The following is an 18,857-nucleotide window of genomic DNA, read 5'->3' on the forward strand; positions in this document are numbered from 1 at the left end:
AATTGGCTCCAGCTGTGAAAAGCAGATGATCAGCACTGACAGCAATGAGCCATGGAGTGCCCAGGTGTGCTGAGCAACCACAGAGGGCATGGAGGGCACACAGGTGCGATGCATGAACCTGAGGGGTGAAAGAGGTTGGGCTGAGGAACAAGGTCAGATGCTTGCAGCCTTCTGAAGTGGGGTAGTGTTACTGTGTATGGGTTGGAGCTTTCTGATATTGTATGGTGACACTCTGGGTGTGGTGGCTGTCTCAGCTGTGACATGTGCTGGGATGGAGGGATGGAGGCATGGATGGTGTGGGCACAGAGTTTGTGGTAATTGGGAGTGGGGCTGCAGCCCAACCTCATCCCTAATTGGCCACAGCTGTGAGAAGCAGGTGAGCAGCATTGAAGGTGGTGAGTTATGGAGTGCCCAGGTGTGCTGAGCAATCACAGAGGGCACACAGGGCATGAACATGAGGGGATAAAAGGCTGGGCTGAAGGACCAGAAGGGTGGATGCTTGCAGCCCTCTGAAGTGGTTTGGTGTTGTTCTGTATGGGTTGGAGCTTTCTGATACTGCATGGTGACACTCTGTGTGCCATGGATGTCTCAGCTGTGACATGTGCTGCAGTACAGGATTTGAAAAATACAAAAGCTGAAATTCTAAGCTATCTCCAGAACGTGCTTCAACCTCATTGTGGAACGGTTGGGTGGGAAGGTGTAGGCACAGAGTTTGTGATAATTGGGAGTGGGGCTGTGGCCCAGCCTCATCCCTAATTGGCTCCAGCTGTGAGAAGCAGGTGAGCAGCACTGACAGCAATGAGCCATGGAGTGCCCAGGTGTGCTGAGCAACACAGAGGGCACACAGGTCCAGGGCATGAACCTGAGGGGTGTAAGAGGTTGGGCTGAGGAACAAGAGCAGATGCTTGCAGCCTTCTAAGTGGGGTGGTGTTACTGTGTATGGGTTGGAGCTTTCTGATATTGTATGGTGACACTCTGGGTGTGGTGGCTGTCTCAGCTGTGACATGTGCTGTGATGGAGGGATGGATGCATGGATGGTGTAGGCACAGAGTTTGTGGTAATTGGGAGTGGGGCTGCCCCAGCCTCACCCCTAATTGGCTCCAGCTGTGAGAAGCAGGTGAGCAGCATTGAAGGTGATGAGCCATGGAATGCCCAGGTGTGCTGAGCAATCACAGAGGGCACAGAGGGCACACAGGTGCAGGGCATGAACATGAGGGGATAAAAGGCTGGGCTGAAGGACCAGAAGGGCAGATGCTTGCAGCTCTCTAAAGTGGGGTGGTGTTACTGTGGATGGGGACTGCTTCCAGCCTTCTGAAGTTGCCTGGTGGTGCTGTGTGTGTGGTGCTCTCTGGGCTGCAGCAGTGCTGACCCTGTCCATCCCCCAGATGCTGCTGACAGAGTACCTGGACATGAAGAACACTCATGCAGCCTCGGAGCCCTCGGCCCAGCTCAGCTACGCCAGCTCCGGCCGTGAGTTCGCCGCCTTCTTCGCCAAGAAGAAACCCCAGAGACCCAAGAACCCTCTCTTTAAGTAAGTGCTGGGGTTTTTAAAGCTGTGCTAAGCTGCCTTTGGTCCTGGAGTGCTGCTGGTAATGGCAGTTTCACGCTGTGAGAGGTGTGGAAGTTCCTGGATGGGGATTTAATGCCCGGAGCTGAAGCTCTGTTACGGATTCAGCGCCGGGTTTTAGAGCTGAGCTCTTCCCAGGGCTCATTCCAGGACTGGGAATCCCATTAGAGGAGCTGCTGCAGAGCATGGAGTGATCCATTCTGCCTCTCTTTGTCCATGGTAAATTCAGGCCCTGTTAGAGGCAGCGATAAAGGGCACTGGACAAAGGGAATTAAGATAACTGTGTAATTACTGCATAGACTAAGCACTTAATCCTGTCACTAACTCCTTTAATTCAGCAGTCAGGCTGCAAAGAATTAAGTGGTTGGGAGGAGAGTGTAAGGGAGAGGAGCATTGGAGAGGCTGGGTGGCCAAGGGAAGGATTTGGGAGAGCAAATTTGTGCAGCAGTAAGGAGTGAGGAGTTGCTGAGCAGCGCTGATGGGGGAGGAGATTCACACCTGGATTTGGGGGAGCTGTGCTGGAATTTTCTTCTCTCCACCACCTGCCTATGCTGACCATTCTCTTGGGCCTCTTGAGGATTTTGGAGAGCACCTAAAGGTGCTGGTTTGTGCTCCCAGTAGATGTCCTCTCATAGTACCTGAGTTCCCAGTTAGAAATCCAAGTCATCTCTGCTTTCCCAGGATGAACTCTCCTGTTATTAAAGGTTAAGTGTTGTCTCCTTCCTCTGTCAACTCATGACTATTATCCCTCACCCTTTTTTTTTTTAACTCCCTCATGGCCATTTTGGGTTGAGAATTCCACTTGGAATTTACTCTGACCTGCAGATGGATATTGGAGCTCATCCCATATCTGTCCCTGGGTGTACAAGGACCCAAGTTTGGGGTTTGGGATGAAAGCTGGAGGAATGAGGGTGCTGTGGCTCACCTGGAGCAGGCTGAGGCTGGGCAGAGTTTGTCAGCAGAGAGGAGGTGGCTGTAATTGTTCAAAGGAAGGTGAATCACCTCGTGGGAGCAGCATCTCCCCCCACTCCTGGTGCTGTCACTGAGTGAAGCCATCCCTGCAGTGACAGCAGCACTTATTGGGATCTCTCCTTTGGTTATCTGTCAGCTGTCACCATATCTATGGAAATCTCCCTTGAAATGGAATTTCTCAGCCCACTGAGGTTTGTACATGTTTGATGGAGTGTTATTCTTGTCTCCCCTCCCATCTTCAGTGCTTTCTGTGCCAGGCTCCTTTCCCTGCCTTTCCATTAGCTCTGTCCAAATCTCTCCTCTTGTCACCACAAAATCTGCATTGCATTCCTCAGCAGTCTCTTAGGGCAGGGCTCCACCTCGTGTTTTGCTCACAGGGGGATGCAGGTGTTGGTGCTGTGTCCTGTGGTAGCTGTGAGCTCGTTTAATTAATATTAAATACTGAGCTAATTTAATTAATATTAAATATTTCTGCTAGTTATGTCCTCAGGGAATAGAGGGAAGTTGTGTCCTGCTCTCTGGAAATCAGGAGCTGGTATTTACCAAAAACTCAGAATCTTTATTTCCTTTAAAATTGGCTAAATAAAAAAAATATTTATTTAGTTGCAACATTGGCTTGGAAAACAAAGCTTCAGAGGAAGGGGAATTTGGATGATTGATGCCATGACAAACTTTCTTCTTTTTTTTTTTTACTTTTTTCTCTTCCCAGAAGTAGCCAAGGGCATGCTCAGCTTGCCAGCTCAGATTTCCAAGATGGAAAATGGGAAATAAGGCAGGAGTGAATTGTACAAGCAAGAGTTGAGCACCCAATAAATCAGTCCCAGACTTGGCTGTAATTCTGTGTAATTCTAAAGAAAACAAAAATGTTTTGAAGCCTTTGGGGGAGGATCAGCATTGGGAAGGGAGTTACAAGGAGTTGAGTGGGAACAGGAATGTGGGGAAGGGCAGCTTGAGGGAGTGGCAGAGGAAGGGAAATAAGGGGGAAAAACTGGATGGTTGTGGAATAAAAAGGGAAATGGGGAGAAGAACTGCATGGTTGTGGAAAAGGGAAATGGGGAGAAGAACTGGATGGTTGTGGAATAAAAAGGGAAATGGGGAGAAGAACTGGATGGTTGTGGAAAAGAAAAGGAAAATGGGGAGAAGAACTGGATGGTTGTGGAAAAAAAAGGGAAATGGGGAGAAGAACTGGATGGTTGTGGAAAAAAAAGGGAAATGGGGAGAAGAACTGGATGGTTGTGGAAAAAAAAGGGAAATGGGGAGAAGAACTGGATGGTTGTGGAAAAGAAAAGGGAAATGGGGAGAAGAACTGGATGGTTGTGGAAAAAAAAGGGAAATGGGGAGAAGAACTGGATGGTTGTGGAAAAGAAGGGAAATGGGGGAGAAAAAGTGGAGAATGGTTGTGGAAAAGAAGGGGTAGGATCAAGGTTTGGTGCCTGGAAGGCCTGTGGGATAATGCTGCTCTTCTTGTCTCACTGAGGACAGAAAGGAGCACGTGGGGAACACAGAGCCAAGAATTTACAGCTCTTTTAATTAAAATCAGAAGGGTTTGTTGTATTTTGATAAATTGTTATTAGTTCAGTTGTAATAACACCAACACTCAGAGTCCAAATTAAAGCAGAAAAGCCTCATTAATAGTAATAATCTTAACACTAGTGCCCAGAAAAGCTGTGAAATGCTTTCCCCCTGTCTCTGGTGGGATGCTCATGTTCCCAGTGTCCCTCTGAGGCTGGTTCCATCTTCCTGAGCTGTGGGACTGGGCAGGGAATGAGGAGTGTTGCAGTAAATCCTCAGCATCTCGAGGTCTTCTTGTGACAGAAGTTTCCAAGTCTGGTGTCTGATGCCTCAGGTTTGGCTTTTCTATTTTTCACACTCTGTGCTGCTTTGGTGTGTGGGTCTGGGTTCATATTATGGGATGGTGAGCTCTGTGCCCAGAGCAGGGAGACAAAACAATTCCTGCTCCAGCTGGGCACCAAGGACAAATGAGCCAAATCCCAGCCCAGGAGCACAAACCCCGTGGGCTGAACCTCGGGTGGATCCAGTCTGGGTTTTGCTGTCTCAGATGCCATGTGTGGCTCTGGAGTCCATGGAATATCCAGGTGGGGCTGGCACAGCTCCCCTGGCCCAGGGACAATCCAGCCTTGGGCCAGCTCTGGCTCTGCTCCCACCTGGCTCCTGCCCAGAGGTGCTGGGAAGGCCGAGCTCCGTGGGGAGCCCCAGGTCCCTCTGGGAGCTCCATGGCCAGGACAAGGGACAGGCCAGGAGGGAACAGCCCCAGGCTGGCCCAGGGCAGCTTTAGGGGGGACACTGGGGACAATTCCCTCATGGAAAGGGTTCCCAGCTGTGGGACTGGGCTGCCCCAGGCAGGGGGAATTCCCATTCCTGGAGGGATTTCAGACCCTGTGGATGTGGCACTCGGGCACGTGGGGGTCCTGCCTCAGGGTTGGCTTTTCTACTTTTCACATTCTGTGCTGCTTTAGTGTGTGGGTCTGGGCTTCGTATTATGGGATGGTGAGCTCTGTGCCCAGAGCAGGGAGACAAAACAATTCCTGCTCCAGCTGGGCACCAAGGACAAATGAGCCAAATCCCAGCCCAGGAGCACAAACCCCGTGGGCTGGAGAGAGAAAAACAAGCAGGGTGGGAGTGCCTGGGCTAAAGCTGGGCTGGGACAATGAACTGCAAGGTGCAAATGGAGCAGAGCTGATCCCAGGGAGAGACCCCGGGAGCGCTCGTGCATTTTGGGGCCATTTTGGGTCATCTTGGGGGCAGCCCTGGCTGGGCTCTGGTGCTGCCCAAGGTGCATCCATGGAGGAGATCCTTGGAATCAACCCCTGCTTCCTTCTGGAACTCTGCCCAGCCTCTGCTCTAGCTCAGCCTCCACAGGGCACTATGTCCACTGGGGCTGTTTGAAGGTTTTGTCCCCACCACGAGCTCCCTTCTCCCTGGTCCCCAGAGCCCATCCATCCACCTCCAGGAAATGGATTTTTTTGCTGCTTTTTTTCTGCTGAGGTTGGGATTAAATGTGTGAGACAGTATTTCTTCTTGCACTCAGATGCTTATGAGTTGTTATCTATATTACAGTCTCACAAGCTGTGAGTTTTGTAGTCCTTAATTTTAATAAGCTAAAAATGAAGACGTGTCTCTCTTCCTACAAGGTTTTTTAAGGATAAGCTGTCTAATTAGGAAATGTCACTTAAATTATTTTTACTTTTAACCCAATAACTCACTACTTGTGCCTCATAATGGGGACTATATTTAATTACACAATACCACTTAAACTTATGAAGAAGGACCAGCTTCTGCCCTAAAACTTCTATTTTGCTTTATGTATATTACTATATTCCAAAAAACTTAAACTCTGATTTTTCCACCATGTGGTATTACACACTTCTGTTCCAGCTATACACTTATAATCTTAGTTTTATAATTCATTTTTGGAAGTTTTTTCTTCCAAACAGGTCAATGCAGTGTTCTCTTGGGGGTCAGTGCCTGAAAATACAGAAAGTGTAAAATCCTCAGCAGTCAGGGTTCCAACACCCAGGATTGGTTTTTTGTGGGGGGTTTTTTTTGGGAAGTGCCTGTCTGACACAACAGCCCTTGGTCATGGGGGTGTTCCCAGCACTCAGGTCAGGCACAAAGCCCTTGGGACACTTGTGGTCACAGGGACATTGAGCTGTCCTCAACCACTGAGGTGTCAGACCAGGGCCCAGTTTGGGGCCTTTTCCTAGAAGTGCCAAAAATCCTCTTGATGGGGCAGAAATGGTTGGAAAATATTTGGTTTGGTCTTTGTGGATTATTAGAGCCATACAATAAATAATAATTGACTGGTCCCTAATTTCCAGGAGAACATTTCTATAGTTTGAAGAGCTGAAGGGTGCTTATATTTTACATTTTGATATTTTTAAGAGCTGAAGGGTGCTTCCAGTGCCTGCAACTGACTGAATTCCTTTGAATTCCAGGTTTGAATCCTCATCCCATGCCATCAGCATGAGTGCCTACCTGAGGGAGCAGAGGAGGGAGCTGTACAGCAGGAGTGGGGAGCTGCAAGGTAAGCAAAGGGATCCTTGGGAATTGGATCATTCCCCTCTGCAGGAGCTGGGAAATCCTGCCCAGCCTCTGGCAGGTGTTGATCTCTGCTCTGAATCTCTCCAGGATTTAAGCTCTTGTTTATTATGAGGTTGTGAAGGGTTCTTTATTCTCTTTATTCTTTTAAAGGGTTCTTTATTGCTCTTTATTCTCTCAGCTTTTTCAGCTGGAGGTCAAGGTCTTGAAAAATATTCCTAAAACAAAAGGTGAAATATACAAACAACCTCACCTTGAGCACTGGCTTGGGGTGTTGGAGCTACCTTGGGTATTTCTCTGCATCCTTACTGTGATACCTGCCCTGCATTGCTTTGGGAGCTGAGCTCAGGCAGCTCCAGTTTGAATGGATGGACTGAAGTGACCAATTCTTTGTGTTTGGTGCACTTGAGGAGCTGCAGGGTGTTTGCAGATGGTGAGTCTGGGCACTTGGGCTGCTCATGCTGGTTTATAGTGCCCATGGCAGGTGCTGTGTGTGCCCAGGAAGGTGTTCCCTGCTCTTGCATGGCATCATCTCCCTTGTTTTTCCTGGATGATCCAGTGGTTGGGCTGGGCAGCAGAATCAAGGGAATATCCTAAGACAAATTCTTTTGTATCGTCTGTTCCAGTTTCTTCCTGGGCTAATTGTAACAAGAAAATAATTTCTGTTCTTCAAATATTACAGTGGTGACCAAGGGCAGAATTTCCCCTGGAGCTCTTGTCCATGATAATTTTCAGCTGGCTTTTCATTGAGAATGTTTTATCATTTGCAAGAGAATTTTTGGATGCTTTTGTGTTCTCTTCCTCCTTTCATGACCTGTCCTCAGTGACAACTTAAACCCACAAAGGTGTGAAAAAAAGCCTTGAGAGGCAGAGATTGTTCTTGGGACAGCTTGATTCGCTGGGGTGACTGCAGAGGTGTGTGGTTATTAATTGTTCTGGGGTTGTTGGGGTCCCAGGATGAGGTGAGAGGTGAGAATTGACTCCAAGTTCTCAGAAGGCTGATTTAGTATTTTATGATATGAAAAGAAAATTGTATACTAAAACTATACTAAAGAAAGAGAAAGGAGACATCAGAATGAATAATAAAAACCCATGACTGACCAGAGTCTGACCCAGCTGGACTGGGATTGGCCATTAATTAAAAACAATTCACATGTTGGGTAAACAATTCTCCAAATCACATTCCAGAGGAGCAAAGAGGGAGAAGCTGAAGCTTCCCAGGAGAAGAAATCCTGGCCAAGGGATTTTTCAGGAAATAGGTCGGTGACAGAGGGGATCTCAGCACTGATGATCAGGGGTGTCCTGGCTCTGTGGTGAGCTCTGAGACCCTTTTGGGTGCACTGAGAAGGAAGAGCCTGGGGGTGACTGTGCTGGTGCTCACAGGGGTCCCGGGATGAGGTGAGAGATGAGAATCTTGACTCCATGTTCAGAAGGCTGATTTATTATTTTATGATCTATATTATATTAAAAGAAAATGATATATTAAAACTACACTAAAAGAACAAAAGAAAGGATTTCATCAGAAGGCTGGCAGGGAAAGAAAAGGAATGGAATGATAATAAAATCTTGTGACTGACCAGAGTCTGAGCCAGCTGGGCTGGGATTGGCCATTAATGAGAAACAACCAGGTGAGACCAATCCCAGACCCACCTGCTGCATCCCACAGCAGCAGAGAATCTTTGGTCACAGTTTGTTCCTGAGGCCTCTCAGCTTCTCAGGAGAAAAAGATCCTAGCAAAAGGGTTTTTCATAAAATATCATGGTGAGAGGTGGCAGCTGCCCAGCCCCTGACCCCACAGCCTGTGGGAGTGAAGGGATGTGGAGGCACCTGCCAGCTGAACTGGGATCTCACCTTTCACACACCTGGCAGGTGTGGAGCTCACAGCTCTCTCTGCCTTTTGGGATTCAGCTTCTCACCTTCAAAAGTGTCACATGGCCAAGATTGGCTGGGACATGTCCCCCAGGCCAGGGGCATGAGGTTAATGTTCCATCCCATTTCCAGTTTTTATTCCAGGAGGATTTCAGTTCCTTCTCCTTAGTTGTGGGCTCTCTGTTACAAACTGTGGAACAAGTGTGGGCTCAAAGCCAAGAATTTTGCAGCCATTGAGAATTTTGAGCTTTTGGGGGCCATCAGGGAGCCTGCAGCACTCCAGAATTTCCCATCCCTTTGGGATGAGTCCTATTGCCTTCTGTCATTCCCAGTGGTCCATGTGGCTTTAAAAACAAGCAGAGAACAGAACTGACCTTCTCCATATCTGTGTCCTCCTCCAGGTGCCTCGTGGCTGAGATTTGGGGATTTTTGTGGTTATTTCTGTTACACTGAGGGTTTTAAGGAGCTCCTGTCCTGGGTTTGGAGCTCATTCAGAGCCAGATTTCATGGAAGAGTGATTCCTTAGGAATACAAGACAAATCTTGGGGCAGCATTTGAGATGAGCAGGACACTGGGAGCGTTTCCAGGAGAGAAGGCTGCAGCAGAGCTGCTCAGGGAGTCTGGCTGGGCAAGGACAAAGCCCAGGAGCTGACAAAGAGGTAAAGGACAAAACAGGAATTGGTGTGGAGAGGGCCAAGGTCCTGCTGCCCTTTGCAGCTCAATTGGAAGAGCCTGGATGTGATGCAATAGGTGACAAAAAGTCAGTGTGGGGAGGCAGTGGGGACAATAGATGAGATGACTTTGCTGAGCTTCTTTGCAGTTGAACCATCAAGAAAAGTTTCCCTTTGAAGTTCACGTTAAAAATGCAGTAACCTCTGTCTCTATTATGAGCTGCTGTTCCCTTTTAGGCTGCTCATTAATCTTCCTGAATCCCAGACCACAGCAAGATCTGCATTTGGATTTTTCTTTATATATATATATATATATTTTTTTTTTTTATCCCTTTTAAAGAGAAATACAATTTAGTTGTTCAATCAGGTTAGTGGAAAGCAAGCATGTGACACTCTGTCTTCTGTGAACACTGCACAGTTTCTGTTCCCAACAGCCTTATCCACAGGGATGATTTCTCAGTGGCAGCAGGGGGAGGGTGACTTGTTAGGGAATCTTTTTTCCTGAAAAGATCTTCAAAGAAACATATGCATGAAAAGAAAGGAATTTATAAAAGTTTAGCTCACGCTAACTTTTGGACATAAGAATTTAATTTAAATAGCCTTAAAAACGTGTGAAGATCAGAGTGATGCTTTGTCATTAACCCCTTTGATTTGGACTGAAATAGTGCAGAGCCTGAGGCTCACATTATCCCTCAGTGGGAGAAAGGGACCTGCTGCAAGTGGTTTAGAGCTGGAATTCTTCTGTCTCCTTGCACTGAAATTGCAGGAGAAAGACTTTGGCCGTGTGTTTGTCCCTTGAAGTTGGCCACACAAGTTCTCTGACAACTGTCATTAAAAAATAAAGGTGGGGGCAAGTACAGAAGTGAAATATTTCCTTCTGGATTAGTACAGTCTGGGGAGAGCTGGGCGTGTTTACCTGGAGAAGGGAAGGATCCAGGGAGAGCTTCCAGCACATTCCAGGGCCTGAAGGGGCTCCAGGAGAGCTGCAGAGGGACTGGGGACAAGGCCTGCAGGGACAGGAACCAGGGAGTGGCTCCCAGTGCCAGAGGGCAGGCATGGATGGGATCTGGGCAATGAGGAATTCCTGCCTGGGCTGGAACTGCCAGAGCAGCTGGGGCTGCCCCTGCATCCCTGGAGTGTCCAAGGCCAGGCTGGACACTGGGGCTGGAGCAGCCTGGGACACTGGGAGGTGTCCCTGCCATGGCAGGGGTGGCACTGGATGGGATTTCAGGTCCTTTCCCACCCAAACCACTTTGGGATTCTCTGAATGGCACAGAATCCCAGCTGCCACTTCATCACCTGCCCCTCTTCTGGTTTTTGCCCTTGGCTTCCAGAACAGATTTCAATTCTACAGGAAATATTTAGGAGTTGTGCACTCTGTTTAGGTTGGGTTTTTTGGGAATTCTGAGCAGGTGCCCCTCTGTCAGAGTCCCAGCCAGGTCAGCTCTGCCCTGGTCTGCAGCTGGGGCTGACCATGGGATGGGAAGTGCTCCAGAGCTCCTGTGCTTCCCAAGGATGTGAATGGGCTCCACACCTGCTCAGCACCTCCTAAAAACATTTTCACCCCCTCAGAAATTAGAATTTAGGCTTGTTGTTTCTTTCCCCCTGTGAGCTCAGTGCACTTCTGCAGTAATTGAACTTCTCCATGGCTTTGTGGAGCAGGATTTTATGGGGAATGTGGCTGTGGGATGGACTGTCCAGGGAAGGATGATGGGAGCAGGAGTAGGATCAGAATTCCAGAGTCAACACTCAGACCCCACTGGTTTTTATGGATTATTGAAGGTTTTGATTTACAGACAGACAAACAGTGGCTGCCCTGCCACTCAGGAGGATGCCCCAGGTGCTGTTCCTTGAGGAATCACTCCTACAAGTTCTTGTGTTCCATGGAAGGATAAAAAAATTTTCTTGGATTGTTGTCATGCCTTTGGTTTTTTTTTCTTTTCATTTGTTTTGGGGTTTTTATGAAAAGTTCTTTCTCTGATCCTGCTGCTTTGGCAACTTGTGGATGAGTTTGGGCTCTGCTGGCACTGGAATGTGGGACAGGGCTTGTCCAAGGAAAGGAGAAAAATGTCCCCTCACTTAATGGAGTCTTTAATAGAACAAAGGATGGAATTTGTGCCCCAAAGCTGAATCCTCCCAGCTGCTGGACACATTTTGCGTGCTGAACCGAAACAGCAAAAATTCAATATTACTTTATGAAGTTATTGAGGCAGTTCCTGTCCAGAGCATTCCAGGGATGCTGTGCACTTCTCACTACTTATCCAGTTTTTGTTTTTTAAGTTCCTCTTGCTTCTGTGTGAAGGAACAGGAGGGGAATTGGATGAGATGATTTTTAAGGACCCTTCCAACCCAACCATTCTGGGACTGTGTGAAGTTTCAGTTGGTTTTTTTTGGTTTTTTTTAATGCCCAGAACTTTTGCATAGTTGTTTTTCTCTTGTTGGGAGTAGCCAAGAGCATTATATCAATTAATTTATGAACTAAAAATAAAATGCTCTTGCAGATTTTAAATAAGCAGCACTTAAACTCCTGGTCAGCTTTTAGGTATTTAGCTGGAAGTGGAGAGCACTTCCCACACCTTGGAATGTCCAAGGCCAGGCTGGACAGGGCTTGGAGCAGCCTGGGACAGTGGAAGGTGTCCCTGCCATGGCAGGGGTGGCACTGGGTGATTTTAATCCCAACTCAAACCAGTCTGGAATTTTAGGAACCTTCCAGCTTGCTCATCTCTGGCAAAGGATGGCAAATGTGGCAGTGAAACAAAGCTCTGGTTTAATAACACAATAAATTATAGTGGATAATTTTTAGAATTAAAAAATCCACTGGTTTTTTTTTTTTTTTTTTTTCTTGCTGGCTGGGTGATAAATAGAAAGCCTTTAATACCCCTGTGACACAAATCTAAATTTGGGAAGTGGATTTGTGTTACTCCTCACTCTGCTCCTCATCCACTTTCCACCCAAGCCTGAAAAATTCCTCACCATAAGGTTTTGAGCAATTAAAAAAAAAACCAGCAACTCTGCTAATTAAGATTTTGATGCCAAGAAATAGCAGCAGAGGCAGAGAGGATCTGCTATGACAAGGGCACCATGTAAGGCCAGGTGCAGGGAAAATGCAGTTATTTGTAGGTGCCTTGTTCCATTTGGATTCACCCAGGGGCTGCTGCGGGGAGCCAGCTGTGCTCAGCAGTGACAGAAACCAAAGCTGACATCTGGGATAATGAAAATTCGGTTCAGCACCTCTGCGAGATGGGGATGATAATGTGTTGTCACTCAGAGGTGCTGGGGAGGGGGAGAGGGAGCAGGATTCATCTCTGGTTAAAGGAGATGTGGTGACAAGTGGCCTGTGCTGGTTAAAAAATATTCCTGAAGGAAGGACGGGGAATAAACCAGCAGAAAAATCATGTGATGATTGATATCCCAAATTTCCTGTCACACCACTGCTTTTGTCTCGTGATGAGCAGGATCACAGTTGGCTTGGAGCTTGGGGAGAGGGGAGAGCAGGGATTTTCAGGGTTTTGCCAGCTCTGAAGCCATCAGCTCCCCCAGTCCCTGCACGGGCACTCCTGATTTCCTCGGCGTGTGTTTGTCCCGGTGTAGCGGATTAGAGACACGGCCTCTTCAAAGGCTGCCCAATCAAGGAGGGGTTATTAAAACCAGCCTGCTTTATGACTGGGAATTAATTAGAGCAGCATTTTCATGCAAAACGTCCAATTTTTTGATTAGCAATGGAGCAGGGTTGCAATTAACACGCTAGGAAGCTTAAATTCCCAGCGTTTTGATTCTGAGGAAATGAGATTATCAAACTGGGGTCAGGCCTTTGACAGCAAAAGGGGGATTATGTGTAAGAAAATCGTTTGTTTCTTGATTTTTCCTCAGAGATTGTTATTAAAACCACAACAGTTCAGAGGGAGATGCCTAAAAAAAGGAGGCAGGAGGGTCCCTTTGCTTTGTCAGTGCAAAGAGCTCCTGGTGTTGGGGAGAGCACGTTTGGCATTTCATCTGCAGCGACAGGTTCCCATTGCTGGGTGGGGTCAGCCCTCCTTTTCCCATCCTTGTGGGTTTGTTTCTTTCCTTTTCAGCAACGTTTTTGATCCCTTCCAGGTGTTTAAATGTGTGTGTTGCTGCTTATTAAAGGCTGACCTCAGCCAGCAGTTGAGTCTGTGAAAAAGGATCAGGGCATCTCTGTTAATCCTGGAGAACATTTGGGGGGGTTGAATTTCCCACTTAATTCTTGTCACTTCTCAGGGAGATGGGAGGTGTTGAAAGTCAGGCTGGAGCTCTGAAATCTCTGCTTTGTGTCAGGGACTTCGAGCAAGGTAAGGCAGGAGGAGGAATTTTGGTGTCAGGGTGATATTTGGTGCTGGGGAGCACCAGGAATGTCACTGTCATGGAATGGTTTGGGTTGGGAAGGACCTTAAAGATCACCCAGTTCACTTCCAACCCCATTGCCATGGCAGGGACACCTCCCAGTGTCCCAGGCTGCTCCAGCCCCAGGGTCCAGCCTGGCCTGGGACACTCCAGGGATGCAGGGGCAGCCCCAGCTGCTCTGGCAGTTCCAGCCCAGGCAGGAATTCCTCCTTGCCCAGATCCCATCCATGCCTGCCCTCTGGCAGTGGGAGCCATTCCCTGGCTCCTGTCCCTGCAGACCTTGTCCCCAGTTCCTCTGCAGCTCTCCTGGAGCCCCTCCAGGCCACAGCTGCTCTGGGCCTCCCCACCTGGGTCTTGACCTCAGGCTCCTCTTCTTGAGTCTTTAACCCTTGCTCTGGTCTCGCTTCAGAGCCCAAACACCCCTCAGGTGCCACTTGGTGCTTTTGGAACAGACAAACCAAAAATAGAGGCATCAAGGTGGTGTATGAGGAGAGGAGCTTCTCAAATAGAGATGGAGAATCAATGCTGGAATGATGCCTCAGGTTTTGGGTTTTGTAATTTCAGTTCTGTGCTGCTTTAGTGTGGAGTTCTGTTATGGGATGGTGAGCTCTGTGCACAGAGCAGGGAGACAAAACAATTCCTGCTCCAGCTGGGCACCAAGGACAAATGAGCCAAATCCCAGCCCAGGAGCACAAACCCCGTGGGCTGGAGAGAGAAAAACAAGCAGGGTGGGAGTGCCTGGGCTAAAGCTGGGCTGGGACAATGAACTGCAAGGTGCCAATGGAGCAGAGCTGATCCCAGGGAGAGACCCTGGGAGCGCTCGTGCATTTTGGGGCCATTTTGGGTCATCTTGGGGGCAGCCCTGGCTGGGCTCTGGTGCTGCCCAAGGTGCATCCATGGAGGAGATCCTTGGAATCAATCCCTGCTTCATTCTGGAGCTCTGCCCAGCCTCTGCTCTAGCTCAGCCTTCTCAAGGCATCACAATCAGCTTTGAGTTCTGTTGCCAGCCTGGATTCTCCATCCTCACAACTCTCCCACCTCTGCCGTGCTTCTCTCCCCTGTTGATGTGAGGAAGCACCATCCTCCTTGTATGAAAATCCCTGAAATTCTCCTCTCTCACTCCTGCTGGAAGCTGCTCCAGCAGGACTGGCTGGGTTGTGTTGTTACCGTTGGGACTCGCTGTGTCCCAGTGCCTTGTTTGCAGAGCAATCCTTGATTTTCAAGGCACTTATTTACAGTTCTTTTTCAGCTTTGAATCTGGATTACTGAAGCATTTGAGGGCTTTGTGGTGAATTTACAAAAACAACATGGAATTATCTTGTATTATGCAGATTAGAACAGAATAGGTGGAGAATGTTTATGCCTGTGAACCATAATACCCTGCTTTATATCAATTACTGGAGTTTTTTTCCAGGAGGAACATGCTTTTGGAAGTACTGAGCCATGGAATTTGTGCTTTTGCCTAAATGTCAGTAGTGAACCATTTATTTAAACAGCACGGAGTTAGGCTGTGAAATGAGGAATAAAATATCCATGGGAGTTCAGATCAGCTGGGTTAGAATTCAGCCTGGTGGATGTTGATCAGTTAATTCTGATTTTTTTTTGTGGGATCTTGAGTCACCAGACTCAAGACTATGTATATATATATATATATATATATATATATATATATATATATATATATATATATATACACAGACACACAATATATTTGGACTCTCATCCTTGTGGGTCCCTTCCACCTGAGGATATTCTGTGATTCCATCTTCATTCTAGAGTGATTAATTTCTAGGTTGGCATTGTATATTTTTTGTTTTGTTTTGTTTCTTCTGGCCTTTTAGACAGTGTAGAGTCCTGAGATGCTCGTGGATGTTTATGTTTTCTATTGAAATCTTGCTGACATTTGAATTTTTCATCAAATTCTTCTTTTCATCTTGAGGTTTCTCCACATTTTTGTGGGTCAGATTTCTTTGTTTTCACCAGCTTGCTTAGCAAGACCTTGATAAATACATTGCTGAAACATTCCTTTTCTTTCTCCCATTTGATGGAGTGTATAATCCTAATTTAAAAAGAGCCCAATGCAATTATCTGTGGGGGCTGAGCCACTTTCTTGCCTCTTCTGCAAATTTTATCCCTTTCAAGCTGGGACTTCTCCAGGAAGTAATTCCACATCACAGGGGATGGCAAATTCCAGCAGAGACCTTCAGGGTGAGCGTGGAAGGAGCTGCTGCTGCTCTTGTACCTGTTCAGGGGTAAAGAAGTGTTTAATCTCTGGCCCTGTCATTCTGCTGCCTCTAATCTGTGTCTGAAATCCCTTCAAAATGCGACACCATTGTTTTTCAAGGAGCATAACAAATGCACCCCAGACAGCTGTATTAGCATTTGGGGCTTCTTCCCTTGCAGCCAAGAGGTTTTTATCTTAATAATGTTGAAATGGAACTTTACAGTGGCAGAGGAGTGGGCAGGCTCAGAAAATTCTGCTTTTAAAGAGGGCTGAAGCCATTTAGGTGAGCATGAATTAACATTTCCCTCGCCTTGTAAAGGTCAGCCTTTAATTGAGATTCACCACGCTCAGCCCAAAGCCCGGGTTGCAGAGCCCTCACTCCAAAAAGGAGGCACAAATTGGCAGCATAATCTCATCAGAGGCTGAGGTTAGGTGGTAATAAATCACTCAATTCACAGAGAACAAGGCTGCCACGGAGCACAAAACACGCCAGATGCTCCAAAGACTTTTGTGGCTTCGAGTTGGAATAACAGTTGGAGGATCTGTAGATGTCTTGAGTTTTTTCCTAATATGGAAGAACTGTTGGGGAGAAAGTAATTTTTACCTAATTAAAGGATTAAAATGCTACAGATTTGATTTCACGTTGGTTTTATCCATTTTACACGCACAGGGATTGGAGGTGTTGCTCTCCTGTGTTTCCATGTGTGTATCACAGATCAGGAATTATTGCCAAAAAAAAGGCAACAGCTTTCATGGATCCGTTATTCCCTGCCTTTTGTGAGGAGATAAATGTTTGCTGAGGAGGTGATTCTCTTCTGCAGGATGAAGATGGAACTTTAATCAATGAAGGGATGTGATTTAGGGGTCTGAGGATACAAAAGCCGACGAATTCTCAAGGGCTCTGTGAGCCAAGTGCATCAACTGCTGTTGGAGTTTTTGTTTAATATATCATGGAATAGTGTGGTAGAATATTTTCTTATCAGAACCCAGAAAAATGGATGTTTTCCAGGTGAGGAGAGTTTCCTTGGATAGGGTTTTGCATCCAGTAATAATGTGAGGAGATGGGCAGGGAAAAGGATGTTTTTATGGAGGCTGGGGGTGGAGAAAAGGAATTTCTGTGAGAATCATGGAGTCAGAAACTGATTTGGGTTGGAAAGGACCTTAAAATCAGCCAGTGCCACCCCTGCCATGGGCAGGGACACCTTCTACCATCCCAGGTTGCTCCAAGCCCTGTGCAGCCTGGCCTTGGACACTGCCAGGAGCAGCCACAGCTTCTGTGGGCACCCTGTGCCAGGGCCTCCCCACCCTCACGGGGTGGTGGAAGATTTGTTTTCATTTTCCCCTGAGCTTTGAATTCTCCTGAGATTTAAAATGGGTTTTTAAAGCTCTTATCTCCTGGATTTTTGTTGGTTTTGAAGCTTGAATGGAATTGTTGATTCTGGAGTGGGTGGCTCCCTATGATGGTTTGGGATGGCATAATTTAAATTCTATTAGTAGGTCCACCAGTGAAGTCATAGAAGGACATCATGTGCCTGTTGAATCCATCTTCAAAGGGGCTCATTTTGGTGATTATTCCAATTTAACTGGCCTGAGAGGTGTGAAATTGGATGCATTAATTGAAAAATTTTGGAGTGGACCACCTAGCACTGGGCAAACAGAACCTTCCTCTCCAGCTGGCCCTGAGTGCCTCTCCAGCTGGATAATAATTGTGTGAGGAGTGGAGGCTCCATGGGGTGATCCTTGTGTTCAGCTCCTTTGGGACATGGCCTGGGTGAATCCACGCTCTTCTCCAAAGGGCAAGGCTGGCCTTTGGGATCCATTTGAGGTATTCCAGGCCTCAAAGGTTATTTTTGGACCTGATAAATTTGGTGGAGCTGGCATTTGGCTCCTGGGAGGATCTGGGTTGGCTGAAGGGCAGGGAAAGGGGCCTTGGAAGGGTGCTAAGGCCGTTCTTTCCAAGTGAACTGTCACCAGAAAATGTGATTTGGGACAAAATGAGAGACCTCTCTTCTCTGCCCTGATTTCCCAGAGCATTTTGGAGTGTTAGGACTTCTCAGGAGTCCCAGGATTGTTGCCTTGACATGGTTTTTCTCCTGTGGGTATTCCCTCTCTCCTCCTAAATTTGAGGCCCCTTTTCCTTATGACAAGGGGTCTCTTTTCATCAGTAGGTTCAGAGTTTCAGCAAACATCTGGTGCTGTCACAGAGTCCTTGGGGTTTGTGCCTCCAGTGGTGACCAGGATTGCATTAATTGGCTCAGTCTGGGAGAGGAGTGCTCATGTGAAGCCTCCTCCACAAGAATTCATTTGATGGTACACCAGGCAGAGATTGGTCACCCTGTACAGTCATTAATGTGCCACACTTGTGTGATTTCCTAAAACAAAGAGGACAGGGAGGATGTTCCACGTTCCAAGTGCTGTTTGCATTCCCCACATCAATGGGCACACCAGGCCTGCATTTAAATTCACGTTCTGGATATCAATTTCCCAAATTTTCCCGCTTCCCTTGCCAGTCTTTTGAGCTTTGCAGTCACCACAAAGGCGGAGAAGTTGTTGAAACCAGATTTTTCTGTGTTTTCTCCACATAAAACTCATGCAGCTGCCTGCAGGAGGTTGTTCCAAGCGTGCTGGAGAAAGCCAGACTGATTCATTTTTCCTCAAAACATTGGGTGCTGCAAATCCTCGCCACAGATCTCATTAGTGTTTCCATATCTCATTGTAATTACTTAATAATATAAAACCAAAGCCTTGCTGCTCAGTAGCTGGATTTTTACATAATATCAAAAAATCCTGTAAGTGGCTGGGGGCCTCAAGTACATCTGTGCTCCTCTTTGGGGATTTTAATTGCACTGATCATGTGGTTGTGTTGGACTTAATTGTCATCAGGAGTTATTGGATGAGCTCCCTGCATTCACTGCACCTCAATGGCACCGAGGAATGGGATTTTAGTGGCAACAAATGGCACTCCCTTTGTCTGCTTAATGAATGTGGAAGGGATCTCACATGGCCTCTTCCCTCACACAGGGAGGACTGCGGAAAGAATTCCTAAATGGGGGATGTGTTCATGTGCTGGGGGGAAGCTGCAATTCCAGTGAAAAGTGGTTTACAGCACTCAGGGCTGTGCCCTCAGCAGGGG

At 47.3% G+C, this 18,857-nt stretch overlaps 1 protein-coding gene across 2 annotated transcripts in view; it reads left to right on the forward strand.

Moving 5' to 3' along the window:
• EXOC4 (exocyst complex component 4) overlaps positions 1 to 18,857 on the forward strand; it is a 366,741-nt gene that overhangs the window by 110,532 nt on the left and 237,352 nt on the right. For both annotated transcript variants that reach the window (XM_059847577.1, XM_059847578.1), the window contains exons 8-9: positions 1,386 to 1,531; positions 6,496 to 6,584. In XM_059847577.1, the coding sequence (XP_059703560.1) occupies positions 1,386 to 1,531; positions 6,496 to 6,584 (235 nt within the window). The remainder of the gene's footprint in view (positions 1 to 1,385; positions 1,532 to 6,495; positions 6,585 to 18,857) is intronic.

This window comes from Haemorhous mexicanus, chromosome 5 (assembly GCF_027477595.1).
Source record: "Haemorhous mexicanus isolate bHaeMex1 chromosome 5, bHaeMex1.pri, whole genome shotgun sequence".
Classification (NCBI taxonomy): domain Eukaryota; kingdom Metazoa; phylum Chordata; class Aves; order Passeriformes; family Fringillidae; genus Haemorhous; species Haemorhous mexicanus.